This window comes from Ranitomeya imitator, chromosome 1 (genome assembly GCF_032444005.1).
Source record: "Ranitomeya imitator isolate aRanImi1 chromosome 1, aRanImi1.pri, whole genome shotgun sequence".
Lineage (NCBI taxonomy): Eukaryota > Metazoa > Chordata > Amphibia > Anura > Dendrobatidae > Ranitomeya > Ranitomeya imitator.
The window spans coordinates 915,909,932-915,935,707 of NC_091282.1; the positions used below are offsets into that span (position 1 = coordinate 915,909,932).

General features: G+C 42.5%; 1 protein-coding gene across 1 annotated transcript in view; it reads right to left on the reverse strand.

Annotated features, from left to right (window-relative positions):
* Nucleotides 1-25,776, reverse strand: part of ADAMTS3 (ADAM metallopeptidase with thrombospondin type 1 motif 3) — a 377,062-nt gene that overhangs the window by 30,456 nt on the left and 320,830 nt on the right. Inside the window, exons 16-17 of the mRNA XM_069743515.1 lie at nt 24,792-24,872; nt 12,864-13,027 (exon numbers count right to left, since the gene is read on the reverse strand). Coding sequence (XP_069599616.1) covers nt 12,864-13,027; nt 24,792-24,872 — 245 coding nt within the window. The remainder of the gene's footprint in view (nt 1-12,863; nt 13,028-24,791; nt 24,873-25,776) is intronic.

Genomic DNA, 25,776 nt, shown 5'->3' on the forward strand with positions numbered 1-25,776 from the left:
GGGGCTGCAAAAGGGCCGAAAACGTATCTGTGGCTGGCGATGAAAGGGTTGCCTAACCTTCTGTTGGGGGAGGATGTTACTTTTTCCACCTGTGGTGTCCGAGACATTATTGCCAATAATAATTGTGAACAAAAATGTTGATTGGATAAATTATGTGTATTACAACCAGCAGAGATTTGTTAACTACACCCAAGATGCTCTGAAAGGTCTGGCAGACCAGTTGGGCCCCACTTCCATCATGGCATTCCAGAATAGAATGGCCTTAGACATGATACTAGCTGAGAAAGGAGGTGTTTGTAAGATGTTCAAAGACACCTATTGCACCTACATCCCAGACAATACTGGCCCCAATGGTAAAGTCACAGTGGCAATACAGAAACTCACTGAGCTGCCAGAGGAATTGAAACAGAATTCAGGAGTGAAAGATCCTTGGGACCAGTACTTTGGGTGGATGAGTGGGTGGCAAAGGATGCTAGCACAGGTTGGGGCAGCCATACTTGTTATTTTTGTTCTTGTGATAATTTCTGGTTGCTGCGTAATCCCTTGTATCCACAGGATGATGGAAAAGACAGTCGAGGAAACAACAAACCTGATGCCACATCTCCCCCTGGACGAACCTATCCGAATTCAGATTCACCCACCTGATGGCTCCTCCAATCCTGATGATGATGAATATGTGGAATTGATTGAACAGAGTCGCCAATACGAGATCATGCATGTTTCTACCCCGGTTTAGGTGCTATAGGAAAAAAATGGAGACACAATGCGCAAAATAGGGTCTTATCCTCTAGATAACCGGGAGAGCTTTCTTAGAATTGCTCACCTGATTTTGTTGAATGAAAAGCATGTAGCGATTTTGGCTGCTGCAGATCCACAAGCCGATCAATGGCCGTATGACAATATAAACTGTGCAGGAGTTGTGGGTTAAATCCGCGCTGCCTTAACCCCTTACCGGCATCGGACGTACTATACCGTCCGATGCCGGCTCCCCTGCTTTGATGCAGGGCTCCGCGGTGAGCCCGCACCAAAGCCGGGACATGTCAGCTGTTTTGAACAGCTGACATGTGCCCGTAATAGGCGCGGGCAGAATCGCGATCTGCCCGCACCTATTAACTAGTTAAATGCCGCTGTCAAACGCAGACAGCGGCATTTAACTACCGCTTCCGGCCGGGCGGCCGGAAATGACGTCATCGCCGACCCCCGTCACATGTCCGGGGGTCGGCGATGCGTCTCCATTGTAGCCATAGAGGTCCTTGAGACCTCTATGGTTACTGATTGCCCGTCGCTGTGAGCGCCACCCTGTGGACGGCGCTCACAGCACACGTGCAATTCTGCTACATAGCAGCGATCAGCAGATCGCTGCTATGTAGCAGAGCCGATCGGCTTGTGCCTGCTTCTAGCTTCTCATGGAGGCTATTGAAGCATGGCAAAAGTTAAAAAAAAAAGTTTAAAAAAATGTGAAAAAAATAAAAAAAACATAAAAGTTTAAATCACCCCCCTTTCGCCCCAATCAAAATAAATCAATAAAAAAATATCAAATCTACGCATATTTGGTATCGCCGCGCTCAGAATTGCCCGATCTATCAAATAAAAAAAAGTATTAACCTGATCGCTAAACAGCGTAGCGGGAAAAAAACTCGAAACGCCAGAATTACGTTTTTTTGGTCGCCGCGACATTGCATTAAAATGCAATAACGGGCGATCAAAAGAACGTATCTGCACCGAAATGCTATCATTAAAAACGTCATCTCGGCACGCAAAAAAATAAGCCCTCAACCGACCCCAGATCACGAAAAATGGAGACGCTACGAGTATCGGAAAATGGCGCAATTTTTTTTTTTTTTTTTAGCAAAGTTTGGAATTTTTTTTCACCACTTAGATAAAAAATAACCTAGTCATGTTTGGTGTCTATGAACTCGTAATGACCTGGAGAATCATAATGGCAGGTCATTTTTAGCATTTAGTGAACCTAGCAAAAAAGCCAAACAAAAAACCAATGTGGGATTGCACTTTTTTTGCAATTTCACCGCACTTGGAATTTTTTTCCCGTTTTCTAGTACACGACATGTTAAAACCAATGATGTCGTTCAAAAGTACAACTCGTCCCGCAAAAAATAAGCCCTCACATGGCCAAATTGACGGAAAAATAAAAAAGTTATGGCTCTGGGAAGGAGGGGAGCGAAAAACGAACACGGAAAAACGAAAAATCCCCTGGTCATGAAGGGGTTAATGATGAAGTTCCAAGGATAATAAATTTAAAAGGTGGTTTATTCAACGCGTTTCAAGGTCAGTGTGACCTCTTCTTCAGGAAATTCCACATACAACATACAGATACAACGTGCTTACATTGTTTAAATACCAAGTAAAAGTTGACAGCACAACACCCTTCTTTTTTTTCTTTCCTTTCTTTCCCCTTCCCTTCCCTCCCTTCCTTCCTCTTACAAAAGGTCAATACAACTTTGTCGACACAGAATTCATTGAAGGGTAGTCTTGCATTAATTTATATTTACAGGATAATATTAAGTTAAAAGAGATGGTAATCAGTTGGTTAAGTTAATCGATTAAATGTCTCTTCAATGAAAAAAGAAAAAAAGAGAAAAAAAAAAAAGAAGGGTGTTGTGCTGTCAACTTTTACTTGGTATTTAACCCCTTCCCGACCTGTGACACAGCGTATGCGTCATGAAAGTCGGTGCCAATCCGACCTGTGACGCATATGCTGTGTCACAGAAAGATCGCGTCCCTGCAGATCGGGTGAAAGGGTTAACTCCCATTTCACCCGATCTGCAGGGACAGGGGGAGTGGTAGTTTAGCCCAGGGGGGGTGGCTTCACCCCCTCGTGGCTACGATCGCTCTGATTGGCTGTTGAAAGTGAAACTGCCAATCAGAGCGATTTGTAATATTTCACCTAAAAAAATGGTGAAATATTACAATCCAGCCATGGCCGATGCTGCAATATCATCGGCCATGGCTGGAAATACTAATGTGCCCCCACCCCACCCCACCGATCGCCCCCCCAGCCCCCCGATCTGTGCTCCGCTCCCCTCCGTCCTGTGCTCCGCTCCCCCGTCCTCCTGTCCGCTCCCCCCGTGCTCCAATCACACCCCCCCGTGCTCCAATCAAACCCCCCCGCACTCCGATCCCCCCCGTGCTCCGATCCACCCCCCCTGCACACCGATCCACCCCCCCTGCACACCGATCCACCCGCCCGCACACCGATCACTCTCCCCCATGCTCCGATCCCTCCCCCCCCGTGCTCCGACGCCCCCCCGTGCCCTGATCTCCCCCCCCTGTGCCCTGATCTCCCCCCCTTATACTTACCGATCCTGGCGGGGTCCGTCCGTCTTCTTCCCCGAGCGCCGCCATGTTCCAAAATGGCGGGCGCATGCGCAGTGCGCCCGCCGAATCTGCCGGCCGGCAGATTCGTTCCAATGTGAATTTTGATCACTGTGATATAATCTATCACAGTGGTCAAAATAAAAAAACAGTAAATGACCCCCCCCCATTTGTCCCCCATAGATAGGGACAATAATAAAATAAAGAATTTTTTTTTTTTTTCACTAAGGTTGGAGTTAGAACTAGGGTTAGGGTTAGGGTTAGGGGTAGGGTTAGGGGTAGGGTTAGGGGTAGGGTTAGGGGTAGGGTTAGGGGTAGGGTTAGGGGTAGGGTTAGGGTTTCGGTATGTGCACACGTATTCTGGTCCTCTGCGGATTTTTCCGCAGCGGATTTGATAAATCCGCAGTGCTAAACCGCTGCGGATTTATGGCAGATTTACCGCGGTTTTTCTGCGCCTTTCACTGCGGTTTTACAACTGCGATTTTCTATTGGAGCAGTTGTAAAACCGCTGTGGAATCCGCAGAAAGAAGTGACATGCTGCGGAATATAAACCGCTGCGTTTCCGTGCAGTTTTTCCGCAGCATGTGTACAGCGATTTTTGTTTCCCATAGGTTTACATTGAAATGTAAACTCATGGGAAACTGCTGCGGATCCGCAGCGTTTTCCGAAGCGTGTGCACATACTTTTAGAATTAGGCTATGTGCACACGGTGCGGATTTGGCTGCGGATCCGCAGCGGATTGGCCGCTGCGGATCCGCAGCAGTGTTCCATCAGGTTTACAGTACCATGTAAACCTATGGAAAACCAAATCCGCTGTGCCCATGGTGCGGAAAATACCGCACGGAAACGCTGCGTTGTATTTTCCGCAGCATGTCAATTCTTTGTGCGGATTCCGCAGCGTTTTACACCTATTCCTCAATAGGAATCCGCAGGTGAAATCCGCAGTAAATCCGCAGGTAAAACGCAGTGCCTTTTACCCGCGGATTTTTCAAAAATGGTGCGGAAAAATCTCACACGAATCCGCAACGTGGGTACATAGCCTTAGGGTTAGGGTTGGGTTGGAATTAGGGTTGTGGTTAGGGTTAGGGGTGTGTTGGGGTTAGGGTTGTGGTTAGGGGTGTGTTGCGGTTAGGGTTGTGGTTAGGGTTACGGCTACAGTTGGGATAAGGGTTAGGGGTGTGTTGGCGTTAGAATTGAGGGGTTTCCACTGTTTAGGCACATCAGGGGGTCTCCAAACGCAACATGGCGCCACCATTGATTCCAGCCAATCTTTTATTCAAAAAGTCAAATGGTGCTCCTTCCCTTCCGAGCCCCGACGTGTGCCCAAACAGTGGTTTACCCCCACATATGGGGTATCAGTGTACTCAGGACAAACTGGGCAACAATTACTGGGGTCCAATTTCTCCTGTTACCCTTGAGAAAATAAAAAATTGCTTGCTAAAACATCATTTTTGAGGAAAGAAAAATGATTTTTTATTTTCACGGCTCTGCGTTGTAAACGTCTGTGAAGCACTTGGGGGTTCAAAGTGCTCACCACATATCTAGATAAGTTCCTTGGGGGGTCTAGTTTCCAAAATGGGGTCACTTGTGGGGGGTTTCTACTGTTTAGGCACACCAGGGGCTCTGCAAACGCAACGTGACGCCCGCAGACCATTCCATCAAAGTCTGCATTTCAAAACGTCACTACTTGACTTCCGAGCCCCGACATGTGCCCAAACAGTGGTTTACCCCCACATATGGGGTATCAGCGTACTCAGGACAAACTGGGCAACAATTACTGGGGTCCAATTTCTCCTGTTACCCTTGAGAAAATAAAAAATTGCTTGCTAAAACATCATTTTTGAGGAAAGAAAAATGATTTTTTATTTTCACGGCTCTGCGTTGTAAACGTCTGTGAAGCACTTGGGGGTTCAAAGTGCTCACCACATATCTAGATAAGTTCCTTGGGGGGTCTAGTTTCCAAAATGGGGTCACTTGTGGGGGGTTTCTACTGTTTAGGCACACCAGGGGCTCTGCAAACGCAACGTGATGCCCGCAGACCATTCCATCAAAGTCTGCATTTCAAAAGTCACTACTTCCCTTCTGAGCCCCGACGTGTGCCCAAACAGTGGTTTACCCCCACATATGGGGTATCAGCGTACTCAGGAGAAACTGGACAACATCTTTTGGGGTCCAATTTCTCCTGTAACCCTTGGGAAAATAAAAAATTCTGGGCTAAAAAATTATTTTTGAGGAAAGAAAACGTATTTATTATTTTCACTGCTCTGTGTTATAAACTTCTGTGAAGCACTTGGGGGTTCAAAGTGCTCACCTCACATCTAGATAAGTTCCTTTCGGGGTCTAGTTTCTAAAATGGGGTCACTTGTGGGGGGTTTCTACTGTTTAGCCACATCAGGGGCTCTGCAAACGCAACGTAACGCCCGCAGAGCATTCCATCAAAGTCTGCATTTCAAAATGTCACTACTTGACTTCCGAGCCCCGACATGTGCCCAAACTGTGGTTTACCCCCACATATGGGGTATCAGCGTACTCAGGAGAAACTGTACAACAACTTTTGGGGTCAAATTTCTCCTGTTACCCTTGGGAAAATAATAAATTGCAGGCTAAAAAATCATTTTAGAGAAAATAAAATTTTTATTTTATTTTCATGGCTCTGCGTTATAAACTTCTGTGAAGCACTTGGAAGTTCAAAGTCCTCACCACACATCTAGATTAGTTCCTTTGGGGGTCTAGTTTCCAAAATGGGGTCATATGTGGGGGATCTCCAATGTTTAGGCACACAGGGGCTCTCCAAACGTGACATGGTGTCCGCTAATGATTGGAGCTAATTTTCCATTTAAAAAGCCAATTGGCGTGCCTTCCCTTCCGAGCCCTGCCGTGCGCCCAAACAGTGGTTTACCCCCACATATGGGGTATCAGCGTACTCAGGACAAACTGGACAACAACATTTGCGGTCCAATTTCTCCTATTACCCTTGGCAAAATAGGAAATTCCAGGCTAAAAATCATTTTTGAGGAAAGAAAAATAATTTTTTATTTTCATGGCTCTGCATTATAAACTTCTGTGAAGCACCTGGGGGTTTAAAGTGCTCAATATGCATCTAGATAAGTTCCTTGGGGGGTCTAGTTTCCAAAATGGGGTCACTTGTGGGGGAGCTCCAATGCATAGGCACACAGGGGCTCTCTAAACGCGACATGGTGTCCGCTAACAATTGGAGCTAATTTTCCATTCAAAAAGTCAAATGGCGCGCCTTCCCTTCCGAGCTCTGCCGTGTGCCCAAACAGTGGTTTACCCCCACATATGAGGTATCGGCGTACTCGGGAGAAATTGCCCAACAAATTTTAGGATTCATTTTATCCTATTGCCCATGTGAAAATGAAAAACTGAGGCGAAAAGAATTTTTTTGTGAAAAAAAAAGTACTTTTTCATTTTTACAGATCAATTTGTGAAGCACCTGAGGGTTTAAAGTGCTCAATATGCATCTAGATAAGTTCCTTGGGGGGTCTAGTTTCCAAAATGGGGTCATTTGTGGGGGAGCTCCAATGTTTAGGCACACGGGGGCTCTCCAAACACGACATGGTGTCCGCTAACGATGGAGATAATTTTTAATTCAAAAAGTCAAATGGCGCTCCTTCCCTTCCGAACCTTACCATGTGCCCAAACAGTGGTTTACCCCCACATCTGAGGTATCGGTGTACTCATGAGAAATTGCCCAACAAATTTTAGGATCCATTTTATCCTGTTGCCCATGTGAAAATGAAAAAAATTGAGGCTAAAAGAGTTTTTTAGTGAAAAAAAGTACTTTTTCATTTTTACGGATCAATTTGTGAAGCCCCCGGGGGTTCAAAGTTCTCACTATGCATCTAGATAAGTTCCTTGGGGCGTCTAGTTTCCAAAATGGGGTCACGTGTGGGGGAGCTCCAATTTTTAGGCACACGGGGGCTCTCCAAACGTGACATGGTGTCCGCTAAAGAGTGGAGCCAATTTTTCATTCAAAAAGTCAAATGGCGCTCCTTCCCTTCCAAGCCCTGCCGTGCGCCCAAACAGTGGTTTACCCCCACATGTGAGGTATCAGCGTACTCAGGACAAATTGGACAACAACTTTCGTGGTTCAGTTTCTCCTTGTACCATTGGGAAAATAAAAAAAATGTTGCTAAAAGATAATTTTTGTGACTAAAAAGTTAAATGTTCATTTTTTCCTTCCATGTTGCTTCTGCTGCTGTGAAGCACCTGAAGGGTTAAAAAACTTCTTGAATGTGGTTTTGAGCACCTTGAGGGGTGCATTTTTTAGAATGGTGTCACTTTTGGGTATTTTCAGCCATATAGACCCCTCAAACTGACTTCAAATGTGAGGTGGTCCCTAAAAAAAATGGTTTTGTAAATTTCGTTGTAAAAATGAGAAATCGCTGGTCAAATTTTAACTCTTATAACTTCCTAGCAAAAAAAAATTTGGTTCCAAAATTGTGCTGGTGTAAAGTAGACATGTGGGAAATGTTATTTATTAACTATTTTGTGTCACATAACTCTCTGGTTTAACAGAATAAAAATTCAAAATGTGAAAATTGCGAAATTTTCAAAATTTTCGCCAAATTTCCGTTTTTATCACAAATAAACGCAGAATTTATTGACCTAAATTTACCACTAACATGAAGCCCAATATGTCACGAAAAAACAATCTCAGAACCGCTAGGATCCGTTGAAGCGTTCCTGAGTTATTACCTCATAAAGGGACACTGGTCAGAATTGCAAAAAACGGCCAGGTCATTAAGGTCAAAATAGGCTGGGTCATGAAGGGGTTAAACAATGTAAGCACATTGTATCTGTATGTTGTATGTGGAATTTCCTGAAGAAGAGGTCGCACTGACCTTGAAACCTCCTTTGGAGGTGTATTGGATGTACAAATTAGGGAGCTTGAAACCGCAGGGTCTGAATGAGATCACTGAGGCTTTCATTTAATTTGGTATTATATATACAGAATTGTTTTTGTAATCTCTATTTTTTATAAATGGTAAACTATATATATATATAATTAGTTTGATGTATTTATTGTCCCTTGATATGAACAATGTTTTTAATTATTTAATTATTTATTTTTTATAATGTAATCTATATATCCTAATTCGTGAGAAATATATTTAGTAAATAATTAGCCTAGTGTGTACATAGCCCACTGATGTGGTTGATGGTGTCGATCTCCTGGATTGGAGTGTGGACATATGTTTTTGTTTGGAGCTCAGCGCCATGTTGCTCCCAATTGAGTTAAATTACTTCCAATGTTGCTGTGGTGTTTTTTTTTTTTCCCTCTTGTCTACAGCAGCAAACAGACTTTTTGCTGTATCTCAATCCTGATATTATAGAATGGAACACCCCCAAAAAGGAAATAGAGACAACCTGTCCAGGAATTTATACATATATATATTTATCTATTTTTTTAGTAGTTGTTTTAATAATAAAAGATTTCTTTTTTTAATAATACATTTTTGTTTAAGGTGGAATTCAAATTTAATAATCAATAGCTTTTATACGCAAAGAAGTGAATGGTGTGGCTCAGTAGCCTGTGCATTATGCAGCAGAACTTGGTAACTGGGGAATCTCACCTCACAGGTTCTTATCAGCTATCTTCCTTTTTTTTTTTTTCTCTTTTTTTCTTTTTTCATTGAAGAGACATTTAATCGATTAACTTAACCAACTGATTACCATCTCTTTTAACTTAATATTATCCTGTAAATATAAATTAATGCAAGACTACCCTTCAATGAATTCTGTGTCGACAAAGTTGTATTGACCTTTTGTAAGAGGAAGGAAGGGAGGGAAGGGAAGGGGAAAGAAAGGAAAGAAAAAAAAAAGAAAAAAAAAAAGAAGGGTGTTGTGCTGTCAACTTTTACTTGGTATTTAAACAATGTAAGCACATTGTATCTGTATGTTGTATGTGGAATTTCCTGAAGAAGAGGTCGCACTGACCTTGAAACGCGTTGAATAAACCACCTTTTAAACTTATTATCCTTGGAACTTCATCATTAACCCTGCTGTTCTGTTGGTCAAAAATGACCGACTTTGAACTTCAATATTTTTTAAAATATTCAAGATGCGGCTCTGAAACCCGTGGCCGACCGACCCATCCTCATTTAAGTCAATCAACCACAAGTTTCAGAACCGCATCTTGAACACCCCAAAAAATACCAAAGTTCAAAATAGGTCTCCCCACACCGAACAGAACAGCAGGGTTAAGGCAGCGCGGATTTAACCCACAACTCCTGCACAGTTTATATTACCCCCGTTTAGGGACAGATCTCCTAACCGCCCATTTGCAAAAAGTCTGTATGGAGTGGGGCGTAGGCACTAGGCTTACGTCAGTTCACCGGCAGCACAAAAGAGTTGCAGCGCTTTGGGACAGGAGGCTAGGATTAGGGCAAGTGATATCTAAGGGGGGCTTGTGATAGAAATATGTATATTATGTAGATCTCACTTGCATGTATACTCCTTTAAATCATATATACTTACATAAAAGCAAATATATATAACTATCTACTCAGCTACTTTATAATCAATTGCTCAATTTAACCACATAAGCTAGGCCAGATAGTTCTCGGTACTTTCCACTATGTCTCAAACACCAAAAAACGGGAAGTTGGACCAGATGTTCTGAACTGATGTCTAGAATATCACTGAATCTTGCTGAAATGGCAGATCAACAGTGCCAAATGTATTAAGTGCTGGTCAGATGTCTCAACTTTGTCCTAAATGTCGAGAGCTACATTTTAGTTGCTTAAGCAGCATTCATATGTGCATTAATCACAATATTCCATATATATTTAGATAACCAATAACTAAATTGTATGTTAATTAACTAACCACCCCTAACTACTCCTTTCTATATGCAATTATAAAAACTATGTATTAGGAAATAAATGATCAGTATTGATGGAATGTTAAACTGTCACTTTGTGTCAGAGTCATTCTTTCTTGAGCGCTCAACATATCTGATCTGATAATTGGGAGCGGCCGCAGCACACACGGATAGATTTATCCAAACCAAATTTCCATATCAAGCTGGTCTAGCTTCTCACCGAATAAATGACCCCTTTTGTTAAGGCAGAGAAGTTAGAGACTTTTTTGAAGTAGAGTCTGCTCGCCATGTCCTGAGCCACAGAGGTTTCCTAATAGAAATAGCATATGTGGCCACAAGCGCCGTGCAGTTAGCCACGTCCAGGGATGCATTAACCAAAAAGTCCCCAGCCAAAGCGATTTGGGTAGCAAGATCAGCAACCTTCGGTGGAAGGTCAGTAACCTGCAAAGCTCTGTTTAGAGACTCCGCCCAGGATACCATGGCCTTAGCCACCATGTTGCAGTGAAGGAGGGGGATAGCGCTGAGCCCGACACCTCGAAGACTAAGCGAGCAAGGCTCTCTATTAGGCAATCTGTGGGATCCTTGATGGAGGATCCGTTAGGTAAAGACAGCAGGGTTTTGGAGGCCAAACGCGATACGGGTGGATCCACTGGGGGGATTCTGCCCAGTTTTTGCGAAGATCCGAAGCAATTGGGTATCTCGCTTCAAGTGCCTTCTGGCCTGAAAAATACTTGTCTGGCTCCTGCACTATGTCTTCGAACTCGGGGTGACTGCCGAACATCCTATGGGAATGTTTGGCCTGTTTAAACAACACTTTGTGGCCTGCAGTAAGAGTGGATTCCTCATCAATCCCCAGGGTTTGATTGACAGCCTCAATGAGACTATCAACTGTCTCCTGATAACCAGGCGCATCTAGATTGAGGGGCCCATCAGAATCGTAGTCTGAGTGCTGCTCGCTACCAACCTCTGGTGAGAGGGAGCGAGAGACAGAGCTCATGGGTGCCGAGGCGCCGGAGGGCCCAGGAGACGCTGTAAGGGATAGTTTTCTGGCTGCCTGTGCATGTTTTGAGTGAGAGCGGCCCCTGCAGGCCGACGGATCCTGCGAGATAGAGGATCTCTCTGAGACAGGCGAGCTGTCCTTACCCCTGTCGTGGGCCTGAAGAGACTTAATTGCTCTAGCCAGTGATGCCATGGCCTGTGACAGAGACGAGGCCCATTCAGAAAGTCCAGGTACACTGGGATCAGTCGCAGCGAAGGGCTCCTGAGTGCTTTCGGGATCGCAGGCTTCGCATAATTGCTTATTCTGGAAGGAAAGCAGTGTGACAGGAGGTACATGATGTGAAAAATACCGTATGGGACTTGTTGGATCTTCTTGACATGCTGTACCCCTGGCTAATACCTTGTTAATATGGGCTATATACTGCTGGGAAGCAGTTATAGTGCCGTAGTACTAAGTGCCGGCGCAGCCTATTCTGATATAGGGCTGCAGCGCTTACCCCAGGTCCTGTACCCGTGAACGTCCTGGATCTGCGGAGATCATGTGAGATTTGCAGCTGGTCGGTAGTGCCCTCATCCAGATTCAAAAGAGGCGCCTCTCTGAGAAGTGCCGGGCAGGTGGACGGGGCCGCTGGAAATACGCGCACTTGCAGGCGGGGCCGCCGGAAAAATGCGCGCTAGGGGCGGAGCTACCAGCCTGCGGCCTAGTAGAGGCCGAAGTCGGGGAGTAAAGTTACAGCGCCGGCGCGACGCTAATGCTGGATAGGAACGCAATGCTGCATGAGCCCTCCCAGCCCCGCTTCTTCATATAATCACTCCATGAAGATCCAGGTTAGAGGGAGGGGGCTGTAATATGGGCAGTGCAGGTACCCTCAATCCATCCTCCCTTGTAAGGGATGAGGACTGTCCGCCTCCTTCCATCACCGCAGTAGAAAACATTGGTGATGCAGTGGGGGCTGCACAGACTAAATCTGTGCCTCTGTGCAGCCTAGGGTTTCACTACCTTAGGGTGGACAGGGCTGTGTCCGGTAAAATGTCCCACGTCGCAAGAGAGGATTTGTGGAGGCGACACTTCACATACTCGCCTGTTGTTGGTTTGGGGAGATCGGGCCCTTTCAATAGGGTCTGTCGCCCCACCTTGTCTTCGTAGGAAAAGAAAAGAAAAAGGTGGTCTGAAAAAGCAGACCAGTGTGCCTTTTACAGACACTAAGCATGAACTGGTTCTTCTGGAGCCAGCATGAGGGTATATACTGCAGAGGAGGAGCTAACTTTTTTAGGATTCACTTAGTGTTAGCCTCCTAGCGGCAGTAGCATACTCCCATGGTCCTGTGTCCCCAATGAGGTGAAGGAGAAATACAAATTTTGCTTTTGAACAAGTATACTAAACATATCCCAGATTTCATCATCCTCACTTTCCAGCCTGTACTTGATTCAGAAGACAAAAGACTAAAGTTCAACATGATAATGTTACATAGGTAGTAAAAAATTTTTTATGTCCATCTAGTTGAACCATAGGATGGGAGAGGATGTGGATGAAGGGAAGGTGTGAGGCTAGTTTTCAGATGGACAATCACTCAATAAATTGACTATTATTCCTTACTTTACCAACAAAATTAATAGACTACTCTGCCAACTCCTGCATGTAAGTATTGGGAGGTCAAAATAAAAGGGAACTGCTATTACTTACCAACACCACAATAGGATCATGCAATGGCCCATCAGTGTGTACAGTCTCAATGTCATCTTCAATTATGTACTCCCATTCAACACCGAGATCTATGAAGGACCGAGACTTGGTGTCTTCACCTTTTCCATTCAGAATATAATGTCCTGTTGCCTGGTTTTTAATGGCTTATAGAAGGAAACATTTATTTAATTGTGCGCAACAAAGTATCAGTCACATAAATACTAGACCTACGAGGTACAGCCCTAGAGAATTGTTATACGTTTCATGCCATAAATACATAAATGCTATCCAAAGCAAGATAGCATTATGTTTTACACATAATACAAGTAAGGTACACATACCTAGGATTGTATATGTTTATGGGCAAAGAAATCAATAATATGACAAAAATAAAACACACACACACATATATATATATATATATTTATATATATGTATATATATATATATATATATATATACTGTATATATATAGATATTTATCAATAATAATCATTTTTTAATTATATGTTATAATTATATGTCTAGCTTTGCCTCAATGCATTCTTTCTCTTGTGCAGAATCTTTGATACAAGAGACAATAACAAGCAATCCTCAAATAACCACTACCTATAGGGCTATGTTCATTTGCAGCGTTTTGCCCACAGTACTTTTTCCTAAAGTTTTATTCATCAAAATGTTTCAATAAAGCCACAAAAAGTTTGTTGTGTTTTTTGCAGCGTACTTTAACTTTCACAATGTTTTCTATAGTTGAAAAGAATGCTGCAAACACCGCAAAAACGCTGAAAGGTGCTTCTCACAAAATTAGAATATCAACAAAAAGTTAATTTATTTGTTCTTCAATACAAAAAGTGAAACTCATATATTATATAGATTCATTACACACAGAGTTATCTATTTTAAGTGTTTGTTTCTGTTAATGTTGATGATTATGGCTTACAGCCAATGAAGACCCAACAGTCATTATATCAGTAAATTAGAATACTTTATAACACCAGCTTGAAAAATTATTTTAAAATCCGAATTGTTGGCCTACTGAAATGTATGTTCAGTAAATGCACTAAATACTTGGCGGGGGCTACTTTTTCATCAATTACTTCATCAATGCAGCGTGGCATGGAGGCGATCAGCCTGTGGCACTGCTGAGGTGTTATGGAAGCCCAGGTTGCTTTGATAGCAGCCTTCAGCTCATCTGCATTGTTGGTTCTGGTGTCTCTCATCTTCCTCCTCACAGTACCCCATAGATTCTCTATGGGGTTAAGGTCAGGTGATTTTGCTGGCCCACGAAGCACAGTGATAATGTTGTCTTTATACCAGGTATTGATACTTTTGGCAGTGTGGACAGGTGCCAAGTTTTGATGGAGAATGAAATTACCATCTCCAAAAAGCTTGTCGGCAGAGCGAAGCATGAAGTGCTCTAAGATTTCCTGGTAGATGGCTGACTTTGGTCTTGATAAAACACAGTGGACGCATACAAGCAGATGACATGGCTCCCGAAACCATCAAAGATTGTGGAAACTTCACACTAGACCTCAAGCAGCTTGGTGTTGTCCATTGGTCATGAGTGGCTTGACACAAGGAATACGACACTTGTAGCCCATGTCCTGGATACATCTGTGTGTGGTGGCTCTTGAAGCAATGACTCCAGAAGCAGTCCACTCCTTGTGAATCTCCTCCAAATTTTCTTAACAATCCTTTCAAGGCTGCGGTTATCCCGGTTGCTTGTGCACCTTTTTCTAGCACACTTTTTCATTCCACTTAATTTTCCATTAATATGCTTGGATACTGCACTCTGTGAACACCCAGCTTTTTTAGCAATGACCTTTTGTGGCTTATCCTCCTTGTGGAGTGTGTCAATGACTGCCTTCTGGACATCTGTCAAGTCAGCAGTCAACCCAATGATTGTGGAGCCTACTGAAACAGACTAATGGACCTTTTTAAATGCTAGGAAGCCTTTGCAGGTGTTTTTGTTAATTATTCTAATTTACTGAGATAATGACTTTTAGGTTTTCATTGGCTGCAAGCAATAATTATCAACATGGTCAGAAATAACCACTTGAAATAGATCACTCTGTTTGTAATGACTCTATATATGAGTTTCACTTTTTGTATTGAAGAACTTAAGTAAATTAACTTTTTGATGACATTATAATTTTGTGCGAAGCACCTGTATGTGTCATACGTAATCTCAGGTATCTGATGATTCTTTTTGTGTAAAACTCACCCTCAAGGGGGCAGCAAAGCCCTTTTCAGTTCTTAAAAAGAGTAGCGAGACTTGGTGAAGTTAACAAGCTGTACTTTGGCTGCCATTTCTCTGGTAAAGAAAGTTGCAGTCACAGTAAGCTGGCACTCAATTATGTGTCCTCAGATGCCTCAGAAACACTATAGCAGAAAGTGTTAGGAAACCCTTAAATGGCTTATTAGTCACAAGCATTAGATTTGAATCATTATTTTTTTGACTGGGGGCTGATTATGTTTTCTGCACATACATATTTTCATAGCACCACACAATGTACACAGCATATCGTCCTTGACCAAATTCAAAACGCTTGCTTACATCATTTCCATCTCCTCACCTAAATGTCCTAGCATATACATTATTCATAACACTGTGAAGAGATACGTTCTGTGCCTGAGCTCAAAATATCAGATTAAGATTCCATGAAAATGAATGATGTTCCCATTTGCCTACATAAAATGCTCTTCAGTCCCAGATGACATAGGTCATTTTCCAGCAACGTAATGTCTTGTTGGCAGAAAATCTGAAAACCTTAGCATTTTAATTTGCTTAATTTGGGGATTGCATTACAATAGCTAGATCCAGATATGTTTTGACAGTGACACAAGTTTTTGCTTTTACCTAAATATATTCAAGATACATTAAATGATAATCAAAATGGGAGTAAGGTGCAAACACTTAGGGCTCATATCCATCACTGTAAAAAAAAACGGTCCGATATCGGTCGAGTAGGATGAGTGTCATGCAAGTGTCATGCGATTTTCTTGAAAGCACTATGCGATTTTTAGCACCTAGCATCCAAACCGAATGAGGTCCTATCTACATGCGAATGTGATCTGATTGCAATGTGATTTCAACATGAGCTTTAAACAGAGCAATTCTCAATGTCATTTAAATAAATATTCTTCAATATATATATGTGTACTAGCTGAAGAGCCCGGCGTTGCCTGGGCATAGTAAATATCTGTGGTTAGTTATAGTACCTCACTTCTCTTATTTTCCCATCACGCCTCTCATTTTCCCAATCACATCTTTCATTTTCCCCCTCACATCTCTCATTTTCTCCCTCACACCTCTCATTTTCTCCCTCAGTCCTCTCATTCCCCCCTAACACTTGTCATTTCAACATCACATCTGTCATTTTCTGATCACTCCACTATTTTTCCTCACTCCTCTCATTTTGCACTCACACCTTTTCATTTTCACCTCACACCTCTCATTTTCACCTCATCACCTCAGTATATACATGTGTGTCATCTCCCTTATATATAGTATACATCTGTACGTCATCTCCTGTATATACTATACACCTGTATGTCATCTCCCCTGTATATAGTATATACCTGCTGTGTGTCATCTCCCCTATATATAGTATATACCTGGATGTCATCTCCTTCTATATATAGTATATACCTGTGTGTCATCTCCCCTGTATATAGTATATATCTGTGTCATCTCCTCCTGTATATAGTATATACCTGCATGTCATCTTCTATATATAGCATATACCTGTATGTCATCTCCTCCTGTATATAGTATATACCTGTAGGTCATCTCCTCCTGTATATAGTATATACCTGTATGTCATCTCCTCCTGTATATATATGTACCTGTAAGTCATCTCCTCCGCTATATAGTATATACCTGTGTGTCAGCTCTCCTGTATATAGTATATATCTGTGTGTCATCTCCCCTGTATATAGTATATACCTGTGTGTCATCTCCTCCTGTATTAGACCTCATTCACACGTTATTTGCTCAGTATTTTTACCTCAGTATTTGTAAGCTAAATTGGCAGCCTGATAAATTCCCAGCCAACAGGAAGCCCTCCCCCTGGCAGTATATATTAGCTCACACATACACATAATAGACAGGTCATGTGACTGACAGCTGCCGTATTTCCTATATGGTACATTTGTTGTAGTTTGTCTGCTTATTAATCAGATTTTTATTTTTGAAGGATAATACCAGACTTGTGTGTGTTTTAGGGCGAGTTTCGTTTGTCAAGTTGTGTGTGTTGAGATGCGTGTGACGACATGCATATAGCGACTTTTGTGAGATGAGTTTTGTGTGGCAACATGCGTGTAGCAACTTTTTGTGTGTCGAGTTGCATGTGACAGGTTAGTGTAGCAAGTTGTGTGCAGCAATTTTTGCGCATGGCGAGTTTTGCGCGTGGCGAGTTTTATGTGTGGTGCCTTTTGAGTATGTCCAAGTTCTGTGTGAGGCAACTTTTGCATGTGTTGCAACTTTTGTGCATGTGGCCATTTTTCCGCGTGTGCAAGTTTTGCGTGTGGCGAGTTTTCCATGAGGTGAGTTTTGCACTTGTGGCGAGTTTTGCAAGAGCCTAGTTTTTGCATGTGGCGAGTTTTGCACGTGGCGAGTTTTGAGCGGCGACTTTTGTGTTTCGACTTTTATGTGGCGAGGTTGGTGTATTTGTGGTGAAATGTGTGCTGAGGGTAATATGTGTTCAAGCACGTGGTAGTGTGTGTATCCCATGTTGGGGCCCCACCTTAGCAACTGTACGGTATATACTCTTTGGCGCCATCGCTCTCATTCTTTAAGTCCCCCTTGCTCACATCTGGCAGCTGTCAATTTGCCTCCTACACTTTTCCTTTCATTTTTCCCCATTATGTAGATAGGGGCAAAATTGTTTGGTGAATTGGAACGCGCGGGGTAAAAATTTCGCCTCACAACATAGCCTATGACGCTCTCGGGGTCCAGACGTGTGACCGTGCAAAATTTTGTGGCTGTAGCTGTGACGGTGCAGATGCCAATCCCGGACATACACACATACACACACACACACACATACACACATTCAGCTTTATATATTAGTCTAAGTTCACATTTGCGTTGTGCGCCGCAGCGTCGTCGCCGCAACGCACAACGCAAACAAAAACGCAGCAAAACGCATGCACATGCGGCCCATGCGGCGCCAATGTTAAAAGATAGGGCCGCACGACGCATGCGTTTTTGAAAAGGTCGGCGCCGCCCGAAAAATGCAACATGTTGCGTTTGACGCGCCCAGGCAGGTGCGCCCTAACGCCGCATGCGGCGTAAAACGCAACAAAACGCAACAAAACGCATGCACATGCGGCCCCAATGTTAAAGATAGGGCCGCACGACGCATGCGTTTTGTTGTGGCGGCGACGCTGCGGCGCAAACCGCAAATGTGAACGTACCCTTAGATATAAATATGTATATGTGCATACATATATATATGTAGCAAGATAGTGCTTACTGCTTGTGTTGGGGACACTCGCTTAGAAAAGGGATTCAGTCATACAGGCACGATTTTCTCCATTAAACAGTCCATGCGGTTTATTTACACGTCATAAACCGCCATGTTACACATCACACACATAGTTCATAGTACACGACTTCCTTTATTTGACATGTAAAGTAAGCTGCGGAGACACCATCACGTGTTTCTCACCGCAAGCAATGAATAGCCAGGCCTTTTCCCGGGAAGGAACAACCATGGGAAGGGCAGCATCCAATAAAGGAAAACATCCAATAAAGGAAAACCACCTATGCCAAGCATGGTATCCATCCACAGACAGCTGTTTCAGGGTTTTTGCCCCTCATCAGTGTGGAGTAGGAAACTGGCTATTAGGAGCAGTGCCTAGTAAAAGGCTGTGAAGGTACAGATGAATGACCTCGGGGAGACCAAAACATCCAACACCGCGGAGACACCATCACGTGTTTCTCAACGCAGTGATCCCGGGGAAAGGCCTGGCTATTCATTGCCTGCATTGAGAAACACGTGATGGTGTCTCCGCAGCTTACTTTACATGCATTTGCATATTTCCCGTAAGGGATGGGGGCAGTGTTCTGGATCACTGCGTTGAGAAACACGTGAGTATTCTGAGAACATACAGTGCCCCCTAGCTGTAACAGTCATCACTGCCTCACAATATACAGGGTGGTCCAAAAGTAGGTGGACAGTATGTGTAATAGGGTTATGAAGGGGGAGATTTATCAAACATGGTGTAAAGTGAAACTGACTCAGTTGCCCTTAGCAACCAATCAGATTCCACGTTTCATTCTTCACAGACTCTTTGGAAAATGAAAAGTGGAATCTGATTGGTTGCTAAGGGCAACTGAGTCAGTTTCACTTTACATGTTATGTTTGATAAATCTCTCCCTTCATAACCCTATTACACATACTGTCCACCTACTTTTGGGCCACCCTGTGTATATATATATACACATACATACATACATACACACATTATATATATATATAATTGTCTAAGGGTTTTTCCGTCTGTCTGTCTGTCTTTCTGTCTGTCTGTCTTTCTGTCTGTCTGTCTGTCTGTCCTGGAAATCCCGGCTTTCTGATTGGTCGAGGCCGCCAGGCCTTGACCAATCAGAGACCGGCACAGCATCGACATAGAAATCCCGCGTCTCTGATTGGTCGAGGCCGCCAGGCCTCGACCAATCAGCAACGGGCACAGCGACGATGATGTCATAAAGGACGTAGAAATCCCGCGTCTGATTGGTTGAGGCCGCCAGGCATCGACCAATCAGCAACGGGCACAGCGACGATGATGTCATAAAGGACGTAGACATCTCACGTTTCTGATTCAGCGACGGGCACAGTATCGACGTAGATGTCATAATGGTTGCCATGGCGACGATGATGTCATAAAGGTTGCCTCGACCAATCAGCGACGGGCACAATCTGCCGCGAATTCTGGAATCATCATTGTCCATATACTACGGGGACATGCATATTCTAGAATACCCGATGCGTTAGACCAATCAGAGACCGGCACAGCATCGACGTAGAAATCCCGCGTCTCTGATTGGTCGAGGCCGCCAGGCCTCGACCAATCAGCGACGGGCACAGCGACGATGATGTCATAAAGGACGTAGCCATCCCGCATCTCTGATTGGTCGAGGCCGCCACGACCAAGCAGCGACAGACACAGTCTGCCGCGAATTCTGGAATCATCATTGTCCATATACTACGGGGACATGCATACTCTATAATATACCTGATGCGTTAGAATCGGGCCACAATCTAGTATATATATATATATATATATATACATATATATATATATACCATTCAGAGGTTAGCCTAGGGCCTTTTGTTCCAGAGAAGAAATTACTTAATGGTCCAGCACACTAAGACATTTTGGACAACTGTATGCTCCCACTTTGTGAGAACAGTTTCATGAAGGTCCTTTTCTGTTTCCCATGACTGTGCCCCAGTGCACAAATCAATGTCCATAAAGGCATGGTTGGGTGAATTTAGTGTGAAAAAACTTGCCTGCCCTGCACAGAGCCCTGACCTCAACTCCACCAAACACTTTTAGGATGAAGTTGAACTGTGAATTGTGAGCCAGGCCCTCTGAACAGTGTCTGACCTCACAAATGCTCTTCTGGATGTATGGCCAAAAATGTCCTCAAACACAGTCCAGCATCTTGCACAAAGCTTACCCAGAAAGGGACTACTGCAAAGGGGGTACTAACTGTATTTATGCCTGGATATGGATTTCAAATGAGATGCCATAAAAACCTGTTTAGGTGCAATGTCCCAATACTTTTGTTCAAGCAGTGCATATATTAATAACTACCGTACTTACTAAAATAAGGTTGGAATATCAGATACAGGAAAGGTTGGGTAGAATACCAAACTTCTCGTCTACGTGCTGCATATAATAAAGTCTGGGTTAGCAATTAGGACAGTCCTCTGCTGCCAGATTTGTGTGGCAAAATCTGGGAATTTCCATTCGCCTCAACCTTGCTCTTCATAAAAGCAGTGAGCGAGGGAATAAATATATATTCATGAAATGCGGTCAATCTTCTAATGTTTATTAGGCTCCACAAATTCTTATGTTTTAAAGAAAATGTAAATGAATATATACTCAGTAGACATTTCTGGCATACATTTTTACATTTATTTTCATGGAAATACTGTGCAAATTGTTGGTGCAATAAATCAAATCCTTCCTCCAAATCTGAATATTTAGGTGTGATAAAAGAGTTTATCACTGTATCCTTACAATAAGGAGCTGACAGGTCACTATATTGTGTTGGAACTAATTGTCAAAAAAATCCCTCCCCATATCTCTCCTTCCTAAATTCTTATTATAACTTTTGAACTAGTTGGATTCTACAGCCACTATGTATCACAATTAGCTTGTCTAACAGCGGGGTGAACCCCTTGAGCCTAAAATACAAGCATTTAGATAAAAAAATAACTGTGGTGTTAGGTTTTTATCTAATCAAAATATATCAATACAAACAGATAAAAATTAAAGTTTTTACAACAAATGTTGAAGAAAATCTAAATACATCAACATGATCCAGAATCCACACATCTGGATAAATTTGGAAATTCTACACATTTTTTAAACATCCAGTATTGCCTAAACTGTGATAAACAAAATTGTCAGAAATGCATGTGCTTAAACAGAATTAAACAGTTTGCACTACATCTATATATATATAATCGTCTAAGGGGTACTCCGTCTGTCTGTCTGTCTTTATGTCTGTCTGTCTGTCTGTCACGGAAATCCCGCGTCACTGATTGGTCGGGCACAGTCCGACCGCGAATTCGCCCCTTCCTACTTTCTGTCAGTGCCCCCTCCAGTCAGCGCTCACACAAGGTTAATGGCTGCGTTACACCGCGTTATGCCGCGGTGTAACGCAGTCCATTAACGCTGCTATTAACCCTGTGTGACCAACGTTTTACTATTGATGCTGCGTATGCAGCATCAATAGTAAAAAGATCTAATGTTAAAAATAATAAACAAAATCCAAAATCATTATATTCTCACCTTCCATCGCCTTTCCCGCTGCTCCTCGCGATGCTCCGGTCCATGCATTGTGGTCTTGCGAGGTGATGATGTAGCGGTCTCGTGAGACCGCTACTTCATCATCTCTCGAGACCACAATGCATTCTTGGGACCGAAGCGTCACGAGGAGCATTGGTAAACGCCAGGGCTGGATCTGGGGGCCAACGGAAGGTGAGTATATAACTATTTTTTATTTTAATTCTTTTTTTAACAGGGATATGGTGCCCACATTGCTATATACTACGTGGGCTGTGTTAGATACTGCATGGACCGTGTTATATACTACGTCTAAGTGCTATATACTACGTGGCTGTGGTATATATTACATGGCTGGGCAATATACTACATCGCTGTGCTCTATACTACGTGGCCTGTGTTATATACTGCGTGGGCTGTCTTATATACTACATCTCTGTGCTATATACTACGTGGCTGCGCAATATATTACGTGGCTGGGCAATATACTACGTAAGCTGTGTTATATACTGTATGGACTGTGTTATATACTGCATGGGCTGTGTTATATACTATGTCTCTGTGCTATATACGATGTGGCTGTGGTATATATTACGTGGCTGGGCAATATACTACATCGCTGTGCTCTATACTACGTGGCCTGTGTTATATACTGCGTGGGCTGTGTTATATACTACGTCTCTGTGCTATATACTAAGTGGCTGCGCAATATATTACGTGGCTGGGCAATATACTATGTAAGCTGTGTTATATACTGTATGGACTGTGTTAGATACTGCATGGACCGTGTTATATACTACGTCTCAGTGCTATATACTACGTGGCTGTGGTATATATTACATGGCTGGGCAATATACTACATCGCTGTGCTCTATACTACATGGCCTGTGTTATATACTGCGTGGGCTGTGTTATATACTACGTTTCTGTGCTATATACTACGTGGCTGCGCAATATATTACGTGGCTGGGCAATATACTACGTAAGCTGTGTTATATACTGTATGGACTGTGTTATATACTGCATGGGCTGTGTTATATACTATGTCTCTGTGCTATATACGATGTGGCTGTGGTATATATTACGTGGCTGGGCAATATACATCGCTGTGCTCTATACTACGTGGCCTGTGTTATATACTGCGTGGGCTGTGTTATATACTACGTCTCTGTGCTATATACTACAAGGCTGTGCTATATACTACGTGGCTGTGCAATATATTATGTGGCTGTGCAATATACTACGTGGCTGGGCAATATACTACATGTCTGTGCTATATACTACGTGGGCTGTGTTATATACTACGTGGGCTGTGTTATATACTACATGGGCTGGGTTATATACTACTGTATGCTACTTGGCTGTGCTATATTTCTCTGCTGTATCTGTGCATCATGAATCATGGTATGTGTTAAACAGGGGGGCCCACTGAGACTCTTTCGCCCGGGGCCCTCAAAAACCTGGAGCATGCCCTGGCTTCCCTGATTGTTCGCGGCCAGGCATGACCAATCAGTGACATGCGCAGTCTGGCCACGAATTGGCACGGAATTTGAACCACGCTTCGCTAATTGGTCAGCCGAATCCTGTGTATAAATTGCATTATTCTGATAACTTCATAAATAAACTACATACATATTCTAGAATACCCGATGCATTATAATCGGGCCACCATCTAGAAAAACATAATAATGGTAAAAAGATTAGTGTTTAAAACAATGATTGTTGGAAGAATTATCGTCACATGACCTAAACTCATTATTCTGTATGTGCAATTGCATGAAAAAAAGATTTTTCATACAAAAGCTTTAAAAATATTTAATAAATTTGCTGTAGTGAAGAGAGCATTGTAGGCGAATATACTTTGTAATTCAGGTTCCTGGTACCAGAAAGTGGGCATTAGTTAGTGCGCCCGTCAGAGCATTCATAAACAAGGTGTGAAGGAACAACTGCTTTAGTGGCCAGCCTCCTCACACTTTTGTTAGAAGACCTAATAAACAAGAGTATGTTCATACACTGTAGATTTCTTTCAAACATTGTTTTATCAAATTTGATGCATGTGACTAAACCAAATGTATATAATACAAAGTATGACACATACAATGTTAGTTTAAAAAAACGTAACTAATAAAAAAAAATTAAGTTGAAAGACATTTTTGGGGGCAATTTTAATTTTATTCTTTTAACGCAACTACAATAATAAAAAGCATTTTGGTTATGAGCATTTTGTACTTTTTTGGACCTTTTACGAGCACTTTTAGGAATCACAGTACATAGCAGATTGTAAAATGAGTTACCAGTTAAATCTGTGAGCTAGTATTAATGGCAAGGTTTGTAACTCTTATCTCTCTTCCCCTGAATGTTTTCTTAAGCTGATTTAGAACTGATCAGAATAATGTGAGCCTGTCATCTGATTCATGCTGCCCAACCTGCCTTCAGCATGAATCAGATCCTGGCTGCACGATTGTATACATAGTGTGAGACCGATCAATAACCTATAGCAGTGCTGGGAAGAACCTCCCCAGAATAGTCAGGTCTCCAGCTATGGTCCCCGGATGGAACTTTAACTTTTTTTTCCATTTTAATTTCTCATGCAGCCAGGGTCTGATTCATGCCTGCGGTTTGGGTAGCATGAATCATGTGACAGCTTCCCTTCAAAGTATAATTTAGAAGAAGATGGATAAGAGTTATGAACAACACCATCAACAACGTTCATTCTGCAATCTGCTTTGTACCGTGGATGTTAAAGCGTAGATGTCAAACAAGTTATACTTTTTAAATAAAGCCCTACTGCAAAAATAGAATGCCAAAAATAACCACACAATACAATTTAATTCTTTGAGTATCATCTTATATAGGGATCTTACTTTTGGGATTTTACCAAATCCAGAATGAAAGACTTACCAAGAACATGAGGGGAAGCCTCGTCTTCTTGGATAAACACATGTTTAGCACCAGGAGGGATGTCAAACATCTTAAGGTAGCCTATACATGTGTTGTGATCAAGCAGAAGAAAAGATAAGAGCGAAGGTTAGCACAGCATAGCATTACATAGATAAAAAGCTATCCAATATGGATCCTGCATCAAGCTATAAAGAAGGGAAAAAAGATTAGTTGCTACTACATTTTGAGGAACAACAGCTTGGCATTTTCATAGGCATAAAAAGTTAAGTTTGCTGGAATCTGTTGTTTTCAGTGCTCCTGCGGAAAATAACAGACAGACAAAATGTTCATTCTTATTATCATAGAGAATCATTTCAGAATACGGTAGTTAATCTACTGAGTTTTACTTAATTTGCCAATGGTTTTAGGGATCTGAAATAAGAACATTTTGTCTCTTCTAAAGCAATTGTTGCTAAGGACCTCCGAAGCCTGCAGTCATCATCTCACATCTCTAAAGATCTGAGATGTCACTTACCAACAGTGTTTTTAGACTCTCTGGACTCGTACAGGGAGATGTTTCGTGCTCCCTTAGGTAAAGTGAAAGCTCCTCTTGTTTTCCCTTAAACAGATTATTTCTAATTAAATCACTGACAAAGTCTATTACTTTCATTGACTATCCCGAAGTGGAAATAGAAAACACACAAATACTAGAAGGCATTGCACTTTGAGGATGTGTATCAAAATGTCAAATGTTTCAGCAAAATCACTTTGGATCTAAATCGTATGTTGTATATTTACCAAAATATTTGTTAGACGCCAGATGCCGTGGGAAGATCACACACAATGCAAAACCTCCCCTTCAATGAGTTTTTCCATTAACTGCTACTGATTATTGAATCAAATGTATGTACGGTAACTCAAAACTGATGACTTATTCTACGCCTCCCTTCCATGTACCCAAATTGTGGTTATGCTTCCTTGCTTTTATTATTTGGGTCATTACCTA